General features: G+C 42.5%; 4 protein-coding genes across 8 annotated transcripts in view; 3 read left to right on the top strand and 1 right to left on the bottom strand.

Annotated features, from left to right (window-relative positions):
- mthfd1l (methylenetetrahydrofolate dehydrogenase (NADP+ dependent) 1 like) overlaps positions 1-3,113 on the bottom strand; it is a 43,602-nt gene extending 40,489 nt beyond the window's left edge. Inside the window, exons 1-5 of the mRNA XM_026194393.2 lie at positions 2,669-3,113; positions 1,321-1,405; positions 1,012-1,062; positions 853-906; positions 59-183 (exon numbers count right to left, since the gene is read on the bottom strand). Coding sequence (XP_026050178.1) covers positions 59-183; positions 853-906; positions 1,012-1,062; positions 1,321-1,405; positions 2,669-2,904 — 551 coding nt within the window. The 5' untranslated portion in view covers positions 2,905-3,113. The remainder of the gene's footprint in view (positions 1-58; positions 184-852; positions 907-1,011; positions 1,063-1,320; positions 1,406-2,668) is intronic.
- Positions 2,734-11,735, top strand: LOC113037388 (syntaxin-11-like). 4 transcript variants are annotated; one of them, XM_080290094.1, is made up of 2 exons: positions 2,734-2,874; positions 10,370-11,735. In XM_080290094.1, exon 2 carries the CDS (start codon positions 10,377-10,379, stop codon positions 11,208-11,210), a length of 834 nt encoding a protein of 277 aa, XP_080146220.1. In that variant the 5' UTR covers positions 2,734-2,874; positions 10,370-10,376; the 3' UTR covers positions 11,211-11,735. The 4 variants fall into 4 exon arrangements, with proteins under 4 accessions (XP_080146220.1, XP_026050183.1, XP_080146221.1 ...); XM_026194398.2 differs by lacking the exon at positions 2,734-2,874 and adding an exon at positions 3,378-3,513; XM_080290095.1 differs by lacking the exon at positions 2,734-2,874 and adding an exon at positions 8,400-8,421.
- Positions 11,736-12,779: 1,044 nt separating this feature from the next.
- Positions 12,780-15,653, top strand: LOC113037386 (syntaxin-11-like). The gene is made up of 2 exons (XM_026194397.2): positions 12,780-13,013; positions 14,083-15,653. Exon 2 carries the CDS (start codon positions 14,090-14,092, stop codon positions 14,987-14,989), a length of 900 nt encoding a protein of 299 aa, XP_026050182.2. The 5' UTR covers positions 12,780-13,013; positions 14,083-14,089; the 3' UTR covers positions 14,990-15,653.
- Positions 15,654-16,068: 415 nt separating this feature from the next.
- On the top strand, positions 16,069-18,190 carry LOC113037385 (syntaxin-11-like). 2 transcript variants are annotated; one of them, XM_080290092.1, is made up of 3 exons: positions 16,076-16,208; positions 16,467-16,610; positions 16,931-18,190. In XM_080290092.1, the coding sequence occupies exons 2-3, from the start codon at positions 16,591-16,593 to the stop codon at positions 17,844-17,846; spliced, it is 936 nt and encodes a 311-aa protein (XP_080146218.1). In that variant the 5' UTR covers positions 16,076-16,208; positions 16,467-16,590; the 3' UTR covers positions 17,847-18,190. The 2 variants fall into 2 exon arrangements, with proteins under 2 accessions (XP_026050181.2, XP_080146218.1); XM_026194396.2 differs by lacking the exon at positions 16,467-16,610 and having other exon boundaries at positions 16,069-16,208.
- The last annotated feature ends 536 nt before the right edge of the window (positions 18,191-18,726 follow it).

The raw sequence follows: 18,726 nt of genomic DNA, 5'->3' as shown, positions 1-18,726 counted from the left end.
ACATTTATAGAACTTATAAAATAAATGACTGAATATTTATGCCCCTGCAGGTTTTTACCCTTCGATGTCCTTCTCGGGTTTTAAGGTGTTGAGGACCCGACTGGTGATTGAAGCTGGGGGGAGGTGAAGATAGATACCATGCACTTTGGGGTCATCATTCAACTTCAGCAACTCCTCTACAATCTACATGCATACATAAAGAGAACAAATAACAATCAGTGACACACATCTGAGAAATGTAGTGAAAAAATAGCATAGGAAAAAAGTGTGAAAATATTGAAGATATACCAAATACAATCAGGTACTTTATGTGGTAGTCTACAAAAAAGTCAAGAGAGAAACAAACAGCACATGCACCTTCAAAATCTAACAAAGCAGCACTACCTAATGAGCACAGGGAAAGTGGTAGTGGAAATCCCTGAGGAGGTGAAAAACAGGAGAAAGGGGGACGAGATAATGTGTAAAAGTAGAGCAGCTGAGTTCTCCTAAGGCCAGGCATGGCACACATAGATCATCCACTGTCAGGTCAAATGTCTAAGCTATTCCCATGAATTCCTTCTGTCTACATGGTTCAAGCGGCAGGCTCCAGCTGAATGAAGAGCCAAGAAGGTTCCCCAAATCTCAGTTACATAATGCTGGAAAATATCACTAGGTAGGATAAAACCTGATGATAAACTTAGATGATAAATGAAGAATAAACTGGAAATACTGAAGACCTGAACACACAGGCACCATAATCACATGCTGCACAAACATGAGAACGGTAATCATGTAGTGACTTACTAAACTTTGAGGGGGGAGGAAGAGTTCTCTATTAAGGGGAAAATTAACTTGTGAGTCACATCGACTTACATCATCTTCACTGCACTCCTTTACCAGACAAATCTGAGTGATGTTCAAACCAATCTGCGGACGAGGAGATAGGAGATCTTTTGTAGACATTACAAAATAACAAAATGGCCAAGCTGAAGAAGAGAAGTCAGAAAAAGGAGAAGTGGTGGCGTGGATTACCTTTACTGCCATTTTCTTATTGATCTCCAGCATGCTGTCGTCTTCACCTGCCTTTGAGATAAAATGAGCACACTGAAACAACGCACAGAACCCTGATAATATGGAAAAGCTAAGATGAAACTTCAGTAGAAACAGATACCCTCAAGGTCAGGAGAAGATTAAAGCAAATTAGGAGACTTCTAGCATCAAATGTTTAGGCTACGCTTTTTCTAAGCATTAACAACACTTACCGTAAGACTGCTTACTACAAAATAAGACGGTGTATTTGCACTCATTTTTTTGTTCTTTAACAGTATTCCCTTACAGTACCTGTAGAATGGCTAACAAGGGTTGAATTGCTGGGTTTCTTTTCTGCAGAGTCACAATTGCTTCTCTGGTGCTCTGAACCACTTTCCTACAAGAGAAGACAACCTGGTTAGAAATACCCATTAACCTATTAATGGGTACACGCAGGATAAAACACCCCCATCAGGAAAGTAGATAATACATAATTAAGTTCAAATATGTTCATTTATATAGCACCAATTCACAACAAAAACCATCTCAAGGTGCTGAATGCTGCAAGGTAAAGAAGCAGCATAACTATGGGGGGTTTATAACTACAGTGGCTTTGAGAATTCAGTGCAATGCAACAAGAAATCAGATGAAATGCGAGGAGGCGGCTCAGAAGAGAACGAACAATCGAACACATGAACACTGAGAAAGTACAGATAGTACACATACATGTGCTGAAACACTGAAAGCAGCACATGGTGTAACTAAATTTTCAAGCAATGTCTGCAGCAAACTATGGAGCTGATGAGAAGGTGGGAAGCAGTCAGGTGCTGTGTTTACTTTAATTCACAGACTAGCTTGTGAAATATGTGAGATAAGTATTGCTTAGGACCTATCAAGCCATCACTTTTTGTCTATTTGCAGGAATTTTCCTAATGAATTATGCATCAGGCTCTGTGGAGTAGAGTAGTAGTAATCCAAATATCAATAGTATCGAAACCAGAGCTTATATTGGTATTGGATCAACATTAATAAATTGTTGACCACTGCTCTCCCCTACATAAGATGCCTTTAAAAGTTAAATGTATCGGTATCAGTATTGGTATATGCAATATTGGCCCTACATTTACTTGGTATCGGATTGATACCAGAATTTGTGGTATGGAACAACCCATGGTCGTTTTCAGTGCGCATGCGGCAATATGCGGGCGGGGAAAAATGTTTACAAATACGTTAAAAGTCCAAAACTTTAAAGTTAAACTTTAACTGAATAAATCCTTTTTGCTAATTTTCTTCACACTCAATACAAGTGTTATAGATCTGATTGCATTTAAATGTTAGCAGCAAAACTAGTTAGCATCAGTCATCCACGCCTGCGTGTTTTTACTCGGTTCCTCATGTGTCGCATGTTTAGCAACAACAGAAAAGGGTTGCATCAGCTGGCTGGTGTCTCTGACACCCTAACCCGGGGACACGTGCAGAACTGGCTACTAGCCAGGGGCCAAAACGCCGGTGAGACCGGAAATGCTTACTACCTTTGTCACGTAGATAACCATCCCTCCAACGAACTTCGTTTTTTTAGCTAGCCGTTAAAACAATTTGTCACGACACACCACAATCAGACTTTTACTCTACATTGTTGTTGCTGCTGTTGTTATTTTACCTCACATGGTTGTCGTAATCAGACTCATCCCCCTTCTGAGATTGTACCCCAAAGTTACCGGTTAACTTCGGGTTGGTGCCGGTGCTGGAGGTAGCACTTGCCGCTCGGAGGCTCAATCGACTGCTGGTAATGCCTATCGGTAGGCATCTTCGCGAAAACCCGGTGAATCTGCTACCCGGACGGACCTGATGTGCCCGGAGACTCATGTAAGCACTGCGAATAAGCGCCAACTTCATTGTAGTTTTATGTTTAAAAAAATAAACAGGACTAAAAAGTGTTTCTTCTCCTTTCGTCTCTGGCGGCGGTGATTAGCCCGGTTCCTTGAAAGGAACAAAAAGAAAGTTGAGGTTGCAACAGGGTGCTGATGGAGGTGCGCTGTCTTCACGAGCAGTCGGAAAGATGAAAAACTAGCGGTCGGTGTGCTTTGTTTCCCCCCCATTCCCCCATCCTCCCACCCACAAATGGGCAATTCCCATAGAAAGAAAGGTCTTTTAAGACAACACATTGCGTTTAGGAGTGACAAATGGATACCTTGTTGTTAGTGTGTATATGCCTCCGCAATATTTTGATTATCTAATAACGTGTGTAAACGCATTTGTTTCCTTCCTCCAAAGTCACTGGTAATATGAAAGACTGTTTGAATAAGACAATAAATGCTACATTTCTTGCAAGTCTAGATGCTGTTATTAAACCAGCATTTTAAAGTCATATTTTTTCATTTGAAAATCCGGGGTACACTTGAAAGCAGCAGCCTAACAAGAAGCGAATGCTCGCGACTACGCGAGTTCACGTGCTGAAGACCCTGAGAGGAGTTAGGTCATTGGGTTCAAAATACACCTCAGTCGGTAAGTTAACATATCCATCCAACCCAATGCAATAATGTAAGTGAGTAAAACTATATTTAGTCTCAGGCTCATTAAGAATCAACGTTTCACTCACTCAAACATACCTATTCACAGGAGGCCAAACAATCAGTATTAATAATCATTGCCTCAATTCATATGTCGTATTAGAATACTTTAAAACCAGGTTCCTTATCAGCAAACGCGTGTCAATATACTCCTAAACCAGAGCTGGCACTCTTCATTTAACAGCACGTGATAAATCAGGCTTCTATACACAGCGTGGGTTGGTATGGAACGCCAGGACTGCCATAATGAATTAATTAAATACACCATTAAATAATTAATTAAATGTGTCAATAATTAATTAAAATTGGAATTAATTAATTAAATAAATAGTTATGACACATGTAATTAATTAATTATTGACACATTTAATTAATTATTTATGTATTTCACATTTTAATTAATTATTGACACATTTAATTAATTAATTATTGACACATTTAATTAATTATTTATGTATTTCACATTTTAATTAATTATTGACACATTTAATTAATTATTGACACATTTAATTAATTATTTAATGATATATTTATTTATTTCATTTTGGCAGTCCCGGCGCCTGGCTCTCGTCATGAAATAATTTTATCTGTCAGCCTCACCCATCAAACTCAGGGGGCGGGGTTAACGCTGCCCATGCAGCTTCTCTAACATTTGATTGGTTGCCGTGCAAAGTAAGTCAAAACAGGTCGATCCTAGATAATCGATTGCTTGTGTAGACTTGGGGCAGCCAGTTATCCCAGAATGCAGATCAAATCACAGGCAGCAATGGTGGTGGTGTAGTTTTAAAATACCCCGTTTTTCTGTCACCAGCTACACTTTTAACAGTGTTTTAGCCGCGAATGTCGCGCCGTATGTCTGGTCAGGTTGTCAACATAGAACATGCTTGCAAAAGTGCTCAGATGTTTTCAGAGATTTCACTAGCTCTGCTAACAGTTAGCATGCAGAGCGCACCGAGGGGGTACATTAACCGGTTTGTTTACATATTCCACTCTCCGTGTTCCACATGTTGCATTCGCAGATTCTCATTTTCACCAAACGATCGTCTCTTTCCGCCTGGTCTTGTGTCTCTGTGCTTCTGTAACATAAAGAACGAGCTGACATTTTTCTCACGAAACCAGCGATCAGCTCAGCAGACCCTCAGTTTACCTGCATGCATCCTCCTCCTCATCTGTCAGCTGTTTAACACCTGCTGCTAATTCAAGAAACACGCCTACGTTACCTGGTGATAGTCACAGTTTAACTGGGCAGCCGGTGCTCGATATAAAGCAATGTCAGCGCATTTTTCTGCACAAGATAAGTAAATATAGTGTTTTCCCCGAGCGCAGAGCTGCTGGAGCTCGTTTCCTTACAGAGCACTTTATAGGCGAACAGCTTCATCAGCGGCTGATGTCCAATCACCGGCACACAGCTTTCAAACCTCAGCTGAGTTTTAGCTCTCAGTGGTTAAACGCTGGACTTCATTCACTCAGGTTCTGTCTGTCGGGTCACGTTTACTTCGCTGTTTTATTTACAACTGAGCAAATCGGTTTGGCTGAGGTTAAAGTTACGTTTCATAACTGCATAGTTTCACAGACGTTTAATGGTTCACTGGCACATGTGTTAGACTGAACTATCATCTAAATATCATCTGTTTTTTAATAGTTATTCAACTGTATTCTAAGCACCAGCTGTCTGTTAGAATGTGATTTTTTTTCTCTCTCTGTTGGCAGAGGTATAAAAATGCGCAGGAAAATCTGACGTGCATGGCGAACTTCACCGACGATATTTAAGGAGGAATAAACACACATCAAACATAAATGAACCATTTGCCTGTCTCCATAATTGAGAGAATTTTCTCTTCTTATATCAACACTCTCTCTCTCTCTCTCTTTTTTTTTTGCTTTTTCGGTCATGTTATGTTTACCTGTCAAAGGCTTGTTACAAACTATGAAACACATTGTGCAGACTTCTGGATGTTAGAAAAAAACGAATACTGCTCATGAATGAGACTAAAGGCAGGAAGGTGTCCTTTAAAACTAAACATGTTAATAGGACCTCCCTGTTTATATCATAGTTTATGATATAGCACGTGTATTTCAGTAATAGCCTGCTGAGGCCACTATACGTGCTGGCCTCATATCAAATGTGAAGGCAGACTGAGTCTATGTTTGACGTTTGTTTATATCTAATCTTCCTTTTCAAACATTTAAACAGCAGCGAGTCTGCAGCTGAGGGAATACAAATTCAAATTGTCGGAACAGGTTTGCTCGTTTCTTGGATTCATTTGGTGATTTATTAAATGTATAACTGTAATTCTAATCTGCTGCTGAGTCTCTTACACTTTTCTTTATGCTGTATATTTTCACGTCTCTGGAATAGTTGGCAGTTAGATAGTCAGCTGGGAAACTCATGGAGCTGAGGATATCGTGGATATGCTGACCTCGCTGCGTGGTGTACAGAGCGAGGTCAGCATGATTAATATTCACAATAAAAATATTAGCCGAACATCATGAAGTCTGTATGTGTTTCATAGTGTCGAACAACCTTTGTACAGTTAAAGCCAGCAGTTACTACATGACGGAAACACCAACGTTATCTCTTTTATGTGTTTATACACAGGTCACGCTGATTACTGAACAAAAACCCAAAGATCAGATGTTAAACAGATTTGCTCTCTCTCCTCCTTAAACATTGTGGCATGAATAAGGCACGGCGGGACCACAGAGCGACGTTCAGAGCCAACTTTATTTGATTCACATCACACCACACCACCACCAACCCCTGAGTCCCCGTGTTTTAACACGGCGGGCGTGATTGCGGATGCCGTGCAGGTGCGTCCGCACGGCCCCGCAGACCACGCCCCACCACATACCCCCATCGCCCGATTGAGGCCGGGGAGTGATCCGGCCAAACCTACTCCCCCCCGCGACCTGGGGCGAGACTCGGCCCCTACACATCGGCGCCCCAGCCCCCGACCAAGCGACGGGGAAGCGTCCGTTCTGGTGGCCGCCCGCGCATCCAGCGGCAACGACGAAGCTGGTCCGGAGGTCGGCCGCGTAGCAAGCGGACACGGCCCCACCGGCATGGCCGTGTGCTCCTGCACACAGGCGGCTGGGCAGACGCCAGGCGCGCAGAATCGACTGGTGGCAGCGAGGCTGGACTAGCCAGCCCGCCGATCCCCGGCCTAGCGGGGCTGTCCCGCTCCTCTGCCTCCAACTCCGGCTGCACAGGCTGCCCTGGAGCAGGGACCTCCGTCTCCCCGCACAGCTGCTCCGCCACCGCCTCCGCCACTCCCGTTTGGAGCGGCTCCCCGCACTGCGCCTCCGCCCCCAGCAGGCACCGCCCCTCGCCCCCCTCCGGGTGGAGCGACTCCTCTGCCTCCGGCAGGTGTAGACCCTCGCCCGCCTCGTCCTCGGCCTCCGATTGGAGCGGCTCCTCCACCGCTCCCGGCAGGAGCAGCCCTTCACCCGGCTGCTGCTCCTCCTCCTCCTCCGGCAGGCTCGGACCCCCGCGTGGCTCGTCCACCACCTCCGGCTGCCGAGGTGACCCACACGGCTCCTCCACTGTCCTCGAGACACACTTGTGGGGGTGGCGCCCAGGCCCAGAGCAGCGCTGCCAGCTCTGCCATCTTCCCCAGGTGGCGTTCGCTCTCCTGCCGCAGCTCCTCCTGTTGGCGACGCACCTCCGCCGCCTGCTTCCGCTGGGTGGCCGCTATTTCGGCCACCATCTCGGCCAGCTCTTTCCTTTCCTGGCTCTGGTAGGTACCCGCCATGCCGCCTCCTGGGTTTCGGCACCAATGTGGCATGAATAAGGCACGGCGGGACCACAGAGCGACGTTCAGAGCCAACTTTATTTGATTCACATCACACCACACCACCACCAACCCCTGAGTCCCCGTGTTTTAACACGGCGGGCGTGATTGCGGATGCCGTGCAGGTGCGTCCGCACGGCCCCGCAGACCACGCCCCACCACAACATGTTTTTAATGTTAGTTATAATTCAGAATTGGCGACTGAAACACGTAGGACACATAAGAACATCAGGAAATAAAACACCGATAAATATAACCTCAGTAAAAGAAGTCAGCGGGGGTTACTACAGCTGTGTACCGGGGCCTGCGCTTTGTCGGTGGGATTGCTTGCGAGGCGAGCGGGTCTATCCCACGCTTTGCCGTGAGACTGGGACGACATCTCCGAAATCATCGAAACACTTTTGCAAAGAGGCTGTATCTTGACAAACCGACCAGACACATGAAGATTAAACCACTACATTCTCGGCTAAAAAAATATTAAAACGGTATTTGGTAACACACAAACAGGGTTTTTCAAAGCTCAGTTCTGTTAGCTTCCACATGCCGGTTGTTGTGTGCTAGAAACAATGGCCACCAGGCCAAAGCAATGGTTTTGACTCGATCAGCGTTAACCCCGCCCCCTGAGTTTGATGGGTGAGGCTGACAGATAAAATTATTTCATGATGAGAGCCAGGCGTCAGGACTGCCAAAATGAAATAAATAAATATATCATTAAATAATTAATTAAATGTGTCAATAATTAATTAAATGTGTCAATAATTAATTAAATGTGTCAATAATTAATTAAAATGTGAAATACATAAATAATTAATTAAATATGTCAATAATTAATTAATTAAATGTGTCAATAATTAATTAAAATGTGAAATACATAAATAATTAATTAAATGTGTCAATAATTAATTAATTACATATATCATAACTATTTATTTAATTAATTAATTCCAATTTTAATTAATTATTGCCACATTTAATTAATTATTTAATGGTGTATTTAATTAATTCATTATGGCAGTCCTGGCGTTCCATAGTTGGTGGCCTAAGTTGAACTGGTAAGTTTAGCGACATTCCTGTTCCCTATGATTGAAGCCTAAACCCTGATTTTATCTTGAAGTCATGTACCAATCGTGCAAATTTGATGTGTGTCCGAAAGACTGCAAGTAAGGGATTTGGCAGAATATTAAAGAAAACTAATGTATCTATATATAAAGAGAATGCGTCTAATCTAATAGAAATTCCAGTGAGACCGGGTTTGCCCTTGTTGTGCAATAATAGTTCAAAAGATGGCAATAAATATACTATAGATAAGAAACAGTTAATATGCATTTTACAGCAGGAATGTTCATCCAATTTTAAAGTTCTTATCTATGCTCGTACACCCCTTCCTACATCAACTATCCAGATAAGAAAACATAGTTTGTCTATGTGTGATCAACAAGCACCTAAGCTGTGCTTAGTTGTGGTTGATTTTGGAGCCAAAAAATGAGGACAGTGCTACAAATGCCTCCAGCAGACTTGACCTCCTCAAAATAGTAAAACCGTCGCCAAATACAGGGGTTGATTTAAACCTAACTAAATTGCTAAGGGGCATAACTAAGTGTGTAGTAGTCAGAAGAATTTAAAAAAAGAAGAAGAAGCTACTAAAATCCAAACTTGTTTGTGCATGTAGTTGTGGAAGTCATTTGGGTGTGGCTAACACACAAACTGCACAGACCTTGTTCTGCCTACTCTCATAGTGTAGGCTGCCCTCCCCTGGTGGCCGTGCAGATGAGCCGTGGCATCATTTTATTTTCCAGCCATTTAATTAATTAAATATTACAATCAAAATTTTAAAAAAGTAATTTAAAAAGAGCGGTTTAAACTGCGCATTATCTAAATTTCTCGTACCCATGTCTGATCCAGAACCATTTTATTTCTTTTGATAATTTGGGATTTGTAACTGATGGGAAATCTCATTGTGACAGAGACTCAGAGGATCAGGGGCCAGGAGAAAAGCTGCTGATGGTGAATCAACCGGTGATTCACCAGATTGTGTGTGGGAACAGAGAAAGTCTGGTGTGTTGATTTAAAGTCTAGGTCCAAGTTTATGTTTACAAAGCTGTCCTACACAACTGACGCTCCTGTGGTGCAGGTCAAGGTTGAACTGATCTGTCTTCATTCCTAAAGTCACATGACTGTGACTGAGTGTCACAATTGTGCACCCTGACAAAAAGCACAGCAGATTTTCAGTTTTTACCTCACAGCCTGCAGCACTGGTAACACGTGGGACTGTTTTTTGTGCTCACAGTCCGGATTAGTAGACTTCAGATGATGGCCAAAGTTTGATTTGTAGAGATAAAGAGCAAACGGGTGAGGATCTTTCCTTTAATCTTGTCACTGTGCGCATGATTATTTGACCTTGTTGCATATGAAATGGTAACAGTGGGATTTTGTGGTTTGACAGAAAGTATGGGTAACTTATGAAATTACATGGTGATAGATACTGAGCACAGGAGGCAGTAATTTGTATGAGATGTAAGAAAAGATCAGATATGTCTAAGTTATCATTTCTTCTAAAACATTTGGGGTTTTTCTTAGATTTTATAGCGTTGGAACCATATATTTGTTGTGTAGCGCCAACGACTGAAATGCCTCTTAATGCTATCACAAGTGTACTTTATGCATTAGAAATATTTAGGCTGTTTATCCAAGATATAACTCTAACTTATATGCAGAATCTAAAGCTCGGTTTTTAAAGTCAAAATGAATCTCTCTTTGGTGAAAAGGAACATTGTTGACTACTCTTTGGATAACCTGTTAGGCCAGTGATTGGTGGTGGGTGGATTATACTTGAAGGAAGAAGGAAAACTATTTTCATCAGATATGAGAAGCAAGCAAGGTGCCAAGTGTGTTTAAATTCAAACATAAATGGTTCACCTACTTGAATGAATTAGCTTTACTAATGTTTGTTAAGTGAATAGAAAATCATCTTGACCTCTATAACCTTCACTTGATCTCCAGATCAGCCATGAGGGACAGACTGAGCCACCTGCAGGAAGTCTCCGGCGGCCCTGTGGAGCCAGTGGAGAATGCAGACTCCACTCTCTCCAAGTCCCTCAGCAAAGTCGACCTGGACAACAGCCCTGCTCTGGCAGAAATCTTTTCCCAGGCAGAAGGGATCCATAAAGACATCCAGCTCATCCGCCTGGAGGTTAAAAGGCTTCGTGAGCAGAGCTCCTGCATGTTCCATGGCACCTCTACTATTAAAAGGGACTCTATTGGAGCTGACATAAAGATGCGGGCTGAGAATGTTCTAGCACGCCTGCGTGACATGGATGGCATGGCGTGCAAGCTAGAAGAAAAACATGGTGCCAATTCTGCTGTGACGCGTATCGCCAGAACCCAGTACGCCTGCCTCAGTAATGGCTTTCGCGATGCGATGTTTGATTACAATGAGGCCGAGATGAGCCACCGTGAAAGCTGCAAAGCCCAGATCCAGAGGCAAATGGAGATAGTTGGGTGTGAGGTGACGGGAGAGGAGGTGGAGGAGATGATTGAGAAAGGTCAGTGGAACATCTTCAGCAATAACGTGGTGACTGAAGGCAGAACGGCACGTTCAGCTCTCTTCCAGGTTGAGAAACGTCACCAGGAGCTGCTGGACCTGGAGAGACGCATCAAGGGCATCCATGAGATATTCCTGGACATCGCCGTGCTGGTAGAGGAGCAGGGCAACATGCTGGACTCCATCCAGACCAACGTTCAGAAAACCGATGAGGGCGTGCAGGATGCTCTCTTCAAAATTGGCAGGGCCAAACGCCATGACCGCAACAACCCATTCAAAAGAATATTTAAAAAGACATAGCAGCTGAAGACACTTTTTGGTTTTTAAGCTGGCTCAGTCTCATCATGTGAGGGATTTGCTATTAAAGCTAATTTTGACTCCTCCCACATTCACAAAGTGTCACCACAGCGGATGCTTGATTTGGCAATTTTTTTTTTTTTAAATGTTTTGTTTTTTGTCGGATACGCTTCCTGTTGCAGCCCCAAGGGGATTTGTCTAATTTGTGTCTGATGTTTTTTGTTTTTTTTAAACTGTGACTTTGAGAAATATTTTTTTCCAGTTTCAGAAAAGAGATAAAACTCAATAAAATATCTGCTGTAGCTGAAGAAAGGCTGAATTATTCTTCAATTATTTGTAGTCTGACTGAACTGTTAAACTTTGGCTGGTTTTCAGAAGGCTTTCATCCAGACCCCTGAAAGGGAGGCAATAATACAGCATTTTAACAGAGATTTAATTTTATATAGGTTATGCAGGGATTACACTACTTATGCACTAATCTGTTTTACTGTCTTTTAATTACTTTTTAATATTAAACGTTTTGTTTTATTCTTGTGTTCTGTGCCTTGTCTCTAAGTAAATATATTGAAATTTTTAACATATTTGTTTAAACATATAATCCACACAAGCTCATTTAAAAATTGACTAGATCTACTACACACATGAGAGAGCTGCTCCACATCGAAAGGAGCCAGCTGAGGTGGTTCGGGCATCTGACAAGGATGCCCCCTGGGCGCCTCCTGGATGAGGTGTTCCAGGCATGTCCCACCGGGAGGAGGCCCCGGGGCAGACCCAGGACACGCTGGAGAGATTATATCTCTCGGCTGGCCTGGGAACGCCTTGGTATTCCCCCGGATAAGCTGGAGGAGGTGGCTGGGGAGAGGGAGGTCTGGGCCTCTTTGCTTAGGCTGCTGCCCCCGCGACCCGGCCCCGGACAAAGCGGATGAGGATGGATGGATGGATGGATACTACACACATTTTACTTTAAGTCACTCTTAAAGAGGCAGACACACTGTTTGCTTTTTCAGGCATCTCTGAAACAGTAAAACCTTTAGTAAATACTGCCTATAGATTTACATTAATAAAGCACAACGATATTGTTTATTAGTTTCGTATGTTTATTAGTGTGTGTATATATAGTGCTTGAATGTCTGGAACCTAACCAACCTGTTAATGGACATAATTTATTGTGTGTTCTAGTCAAGGTACAGTGCAAGAAGCTGGTAAAACCACACAAGTCTGATCTCTCCTGCACAAACACAAGCCGGTACTGTGTAAGTCATTTGGGCGTGGCTGGGAAAATCTTGACGTGAGCTAAAATCAGCTCAGGCTTCACTCACTCATCTCGGAAACTGTCAGGTAGCCTATCGCGGCTTTTAGATATTATGGCAGTGGTTGGCCAAGTGTCGCCAATGCGTTTTTAAGCGCAACCCCCTTAAAAAAGGTGACCTCGAAGGTTCCGTGCCAACAGTTTTGCTTAATTGTACAATAAGATAGACGCCAAGTTGCATTTGGCACTCGAGTGTTACACACCCGCTGCTCACACCTTGGCGTCACTGCAAACCAAACCGACCGGGCTTCATTCCTCAAGTCACATCTCATCGCAGTTGCATGGCGAGGCGCAGTTGGTCAACTTGACAAAAAAGAAATAACACAGTAAAATTCCAGCTTTAGTTCCAGATATAGCAGCGTTACGCGTGTAGGGCCCATTGTTGTGCTCACGGCCAGGAGCAGTCGACATCAGAGCAGGAGGATGCTGCTGAGGCACGGCGGCCACCTGACAGCAACGTACAAACTTTGATATCTGTGGACATAAAAGCGAAACAGGTGAGGATCCTTCCTTTTATTTTCACGAGATTATTTCATCTCGTTGCTCATGAACGGCGAAGGAAGATGAAGTTTAAGTTATGGCCCATCAGACAAATGAAAAGTGATTTTAAATTTGTTTTTGTTTGGGGTTTTTAGTAGTAAACGAGATTTATCGTAGTAGAAATAGACACTAGCGTGACATATACACAGCCTAAAACCATGTCCATACATTTGTGGAAAAACGTACACCTTTCTTCCACAATTGTTTAATTATTATTTTTTTTTTACTATTATCGTTGTTATTTTACATTTTTATTGTACTTTATGATACATTGTGCCCAAATCAAAATATTTCCTAGATTAAAAAAACTCGGATTATTGAAACAAGTTAAGTGTTGAATACGTCTACCAACAAAACAACAACATGATGATAAGGACCACATGTATTTATTTATTTATAATACACATTTAATCCACTAGATTGCATCTTACCTGGAAAATTGTATAAAGGCTGTTTTGATCAATGATATAGTTTATCAGTTATTCTCAACTAGAAGCAGTGACAAAATCAGACAGGGCAATCAGGACGGGAAGGGTGTAGTGGCAGTGCCAGAAATGCCTTTAAATTATGTCACCACCGTCCCTTTTTCACACTATAAAGATCTTTTACTTAGACTGCTTCTCAGACTCTGACAAATAATTCTGTCTGTGAGATTTTAAAGTCAAAATGAATTTAGCTACAGAAAGATCCTAAGTTGAAGGAACTAGTTTGGTAGGAAGGAACACCTCTTACTATTCTTTAGAGAACCTGTTAGGCCAGTGATTGGTGCCGGGTGGATTATATGTAAAGGAAGAAGGAAAATATTTTTAACCTGGTATGAAACAGGTTAAAAGACAAGGTGTGAAGGTGTTTAATTATGAAAAAAAAAAAAAAGGGGGGGGGGGGGGGGGTGTCTTGAGTTGCTTAGTGTTGCACTGTTGAGAAAGGCCCCTCTTTATTTAGTCAGCTTTACCATTGTATGTTAGATCAACAGCAATCAGAGAGAGAGAAAAGCATCTTGACCTCTAACCTTCACTTGTTCCCTAGACCAACCATGAGGGACAGACTAACTGACCTCCAGGAGCTGTCCAGCGGCCCCATGGAGCCAATGGAGTATGCGGAGTCCGTTGTCTCTGACTCCTTCAGTAACGTTGACCTGGAGGATGAGTTGCCTCATGAAGCAGTGGTGTTTAGCGACAACAGCCCTGCTCTGGGCGAAATCTTTACCCAGGCACAAGGTATCCACAAAGACATCCAGCTCATCCGCCTGGAGGTTAAGAGGCTTCGTGAGCAGAACTCCCGCATGTTCCAAGCCACCACCACCATGAGCACCATTAAAAAGGACTCTAACACTATTGGAGCTGATATCAAGGCGCGGGCTGAGGATGTGCTAGCACGTCTACATAAAATGGACGACATGACGCAGAAACTAGAAGAAACGCACGGCACAAATTCTGCTGTGACGCGTATCGCCAGAACCCAGTACGCCTGCCTCAGTAATGGCTTTCGCGATGCAATGTTTGACTACAATGAGGCCGAGATGAGCCACTGGGAAAGCTGCAAAGCCCAGATCCAGAGGCAAATGGAGATAATGGGGCACGAGGTGACGGGAGAGGAGGTGGAGGAGATGATTGAGAAAGGTCAGTGGAACATCTTCAACGACAACATCGTGACTGAAGGCAGAACGGCACGCTCGGCTCTGTCCCAGGTTGAGAAACGGCACCAGGAGCTGCTGGACCTGGAGAGCCGCATCAAGGGCATCCATGAGATATTCCTGGACATCGCCGTGCTGGTAGAGGAGCAGGGCCCCATGATGGACTCCATCCAGAACAACGTTCAGAAAACCGATGCTGTCATGCAGGATGTCCTCTTCAAACTTGGCAAGGCAAAACGCCACGACAGCAAGAACCCGTTTAGAAAGATGTTTTGCAGCTGTTTTCCGTGCGTCGACTAATCGGTACAACAGGATGACCCGGCAAAGACAATGTCAGCTAGTTCTTAGGATATTCAAAATGTTCGACGTGTCACGAAAATGTTAGTTTCACAATAATTTATCATCACGGTCTTTGTAGTTACTGCCTAATATTTTCTCAGAGAGTAAAATAAAGGTTTGAGGAAAAGGGTTCAAACTGCTTGGTTTAAATGTAAAAATTCTTGGGTTAAACTTCATAAAACTCTATTTATGTAATTCCTTGATTTTTAATGTCTGTAGTAAGGGTTTGAGACATAACCTGTGTCAAATAACAATGACCTAGGCACGATGCATACTTGAAAACAAACGGTACGTGAAGGTATTTTTCAGCTTGCTCAGGTTACACATTTACTAATAAGTAGCTTTCAGATATTTTTATACAATTTCTGAAAGTTCCATTAAAATAACCTTGAAGAAATGTTTGGTTTGTCACTACACATCTTAGCACTAATACCATGGATGTTGTGGTTGAAGTAAAACAGAGCGTACCGGTAACGAAGCAGTTTAACAGGGATATAATTTCTGCAGGGATTGTACTTGTGATGCACCATGCACACTACCTTATTTTGACTTCTGTATATTAAAATGTTTTTGTCTGTCTTATGTGATTTCTCTTACAAGTAAATATTAAATATATTAAATATAATATGTCTGGGTTTATTTTTTAAACATACAATTCACATTAACACTAATATTTTAGAAGGCCTGCTATGTTCTTACTCAAACACAGAAAACTGGAGAAAATCTGGACTTCCAGCTCAATGACAGCTGCTCTTTGTCATGATGCGTATAACGCCATTAACCAGTTGTTTAACCTGCACACAGGTGCCGTCACAAAACAAATAAAGCTGCTTATTACGTGTTTTTCAAGACGTCTAGTCAAATCCCTTTGTTTCTTGTTTGTTTCCTTAAATTTTCATTAATTCTTGTTTTTGGGCATGTCATTTACCAGGAATGCCTTCTTACTTAATCCATTTGCTTGATTCGTGAGTTGAAACAGTACTTTAGGAGGTATTATGTGTCGCAGTGGGAAGGCTTAAGTGACTCACCTGTTAAGGGGCCGGCAATCACACACAATGCTGAAAAGAAAGTAGACGGCCAACTTCCTTCAGTAGATTAAACACATACTTGCTACAAAAATGTCAAATGAGACAAGCTGATTTACTTACCTTTTCTGTAGCGTGGTGGCCGTTTAAAGAAGGTAAGATCATTTGATTTGTGAGTCTAATGATTTGGGTTTTTTCATAGGAAAAGTGTTGCCACCTGGAGGCAACTGGATAATTGATGGGACTTGCTGGCTATTTAGTTTGGGCTCCACTCTACAGGCAACTCGAGGGGAAGATATGATTTCTGAAGACTTGTTTAAGTCTTTTATTTTTAATTGAGACGACTTTTGAAGTGAATGTTGTTCATTCGAACGGTACGGAATAAGGAAATTGACTTTCTGGGCTTATGACAGGAACTTGATGAAAAGATACCTGCCATCCAAAAGCACTGCAACTTGTGGAGTTGACAGACCTAACGTAGAGAAAGTACTTGGATAAATGCAGAAACCACCATCCTATTGCAAAACCTCAATTTAAATGGAAAAGTCTGCTTTAAGGTGAGAAGGTCCTTGTTCCTGGTTTAAATTGAGAAATTCCTGTTGGTCACTTAGCTGTGACTGCTGACGGGAAAAGGCTACTGAAGATAAAACTAAACTTACGTGCATTAGTTGCATCATCAGTTTTTAAAACAATCTTTCTAGATGGCTCTTAAAGTTCCCCCCTTACTAAATTAACAAAGCACAATAATTTACAGCCAAGTGATCAGATTACTCTGTTTCATGTGTGTCATCACTTTGAAGAATGTTCATGATAATCATTTTGAATTATGGATTTTATTTATTATACCTTTTACTTCTTTTTTTTTTTAATACACTAGTCTCTCAGGCAGAATGCGGGACAGGTTGGAGAGGCTGCAGACCATTAGAGAGGAGCAGGAGGAGTACGAGCCCGGATTCTATGGGTTTGAGTATGATGTAGACAAGGGAACTTTGTCTCATCAAGCGGTAATATTTGAGAGCTCCTCAGCTACTGAGGTCATCCTAAAGGAGGCTGAGTCAATACGCAAGGACATCTCCCTGCTCCACTTGGAGGTGGCACGTCTGCACGCCCACAACGAACGATTTGGCACCTCTGTGCGCCGCCTGACCCTTATTAAAAAGGATTGTGACTCCATTGCCAGAGGGATCCAACAGCAGGGGGAGGCTCTGTACGCCCGTCTACAGGTCCTGGGTAAACGGAGCAAAGAGCTTGAAGAGAAAGAGGGCCCCAACAGTGCTGTTAGTCGCATTGCCCGTGCTCAGTACGAGTCACTGACCTGCGCCTTCCACAGTGCTATGACTGACTACAGTAAGGCGGAAGAGGTTCAGAGGAATACCTGCAGGGTGAGGATCCAGAGGCAGGCCTCAATACTGGGGAAAGAAATCACTGATGAGCAGCTGGATGCGCTGGTGGACAAAGGTGGTGAGGGCTGGGCGGAGCTGTCCCAAGGCCTTCAGAATCAGAGTGTACGCTCTTGCCGCACTGCGTTGTGCGAGATCAAAGGCAGACACAAGGACCTGGTGGAGCTGGAGGCCAGGATGAAGGAGATCCACGAACTGTTCCTCCAAATTGCCATACTAGTGGAGGAGCAGGGATCCATGCTCGATAACATTGAGGCTCATGTGTGCAACACTGTGGAATATATTGAAAAAGTCCACGTTCATATGAAGAAGGCCATACAGTACAAGAGGAAAAACCCTTTCCTCCAGTGTTGCCCCTGTCTACTGTGCTGGAAAAACGACCAAACTTTTTAGGACTGTGTTTGACTTAAATGTTTGAAATTCTGATTAAACATTTAACTATTTACGTAAAAGATATGGAACTAAACAAAAAGGGAAAAAGTAATGTGCAATATTTTGATGAAAGACGATGGCACTAAGTGCACTGAAGACAGTTCTTCCCTGGGTAGAAACACAATGTATTTCTGTGAAAGGGAGTAATTTGTAAGCTCAAAATTTATCAAATTACAGATAATGTTATGATCACAGAATTTACCCCTGTATGTATTTGAGAGAAGTTTTAACAAATTGATGTTTTAAGTTGAGACTGTTATCGTGTTCAGTGATGCACAAAATAAACTATAGCTGTAGGAAAAAAAGATCTGCTAGTTTTTCCAGATTCTTTGAGTCTAGGTAAGCGTAAAAACATTTGACACCCAAATGATCCAGACATAATCACAACTAACAATAGCTGTACTGTGTAGCTTTTAACTAAATGTCATGTCAGACTGAGATAAAACTAAGTTATATCAGTAAGAGGTGCAGTGAGTATGATGTAGACAAGGGGACTTGTGTGTACATTTCTCTTATATTACACTGGCCCAAGATTATTTTGCGTTAATGTAACAAAATGATCTAATCCATTAAGGTTTTATTTTTGGTACTTCTGCTAATCTGTAAATTTATGTTTAGATTTAATATTTAAAATGAGCACTGGGGTGGGGAAGAAAGATGATATGGATTACTTTAAATGTGGCATGATTGTTGGTGTCAAGTAGACAGACTATTCTGTGTCTTTCAAGAACTGCTGATGTACTGGGATTTTCACACACAACTACCTCTAGGGTTTACAGAGAATGACACATGATGGAGAAAATATCCAGTGCGTGTACTTTTCTGGGTGAAAATGTCTTGC

Source organism: Astatotilapia calliptera, chromosome 15, assembly GCF_964374335.1.
Source record: "Astatotilapia calliptera chromosome 15, fAstCal68.1, whole genome shotgun sequence".
Taxonomy (NCBI): domain Eukaryota; kingdom Metazoa; phylum Chordata; class Actinopteri; order Cichliformes; family Cichlidae; genus Astatotilapia; species Astatotilapia calliptera.
This window is presented reverse-complemented; position numbering and strand designations above follow the sequence as displayed.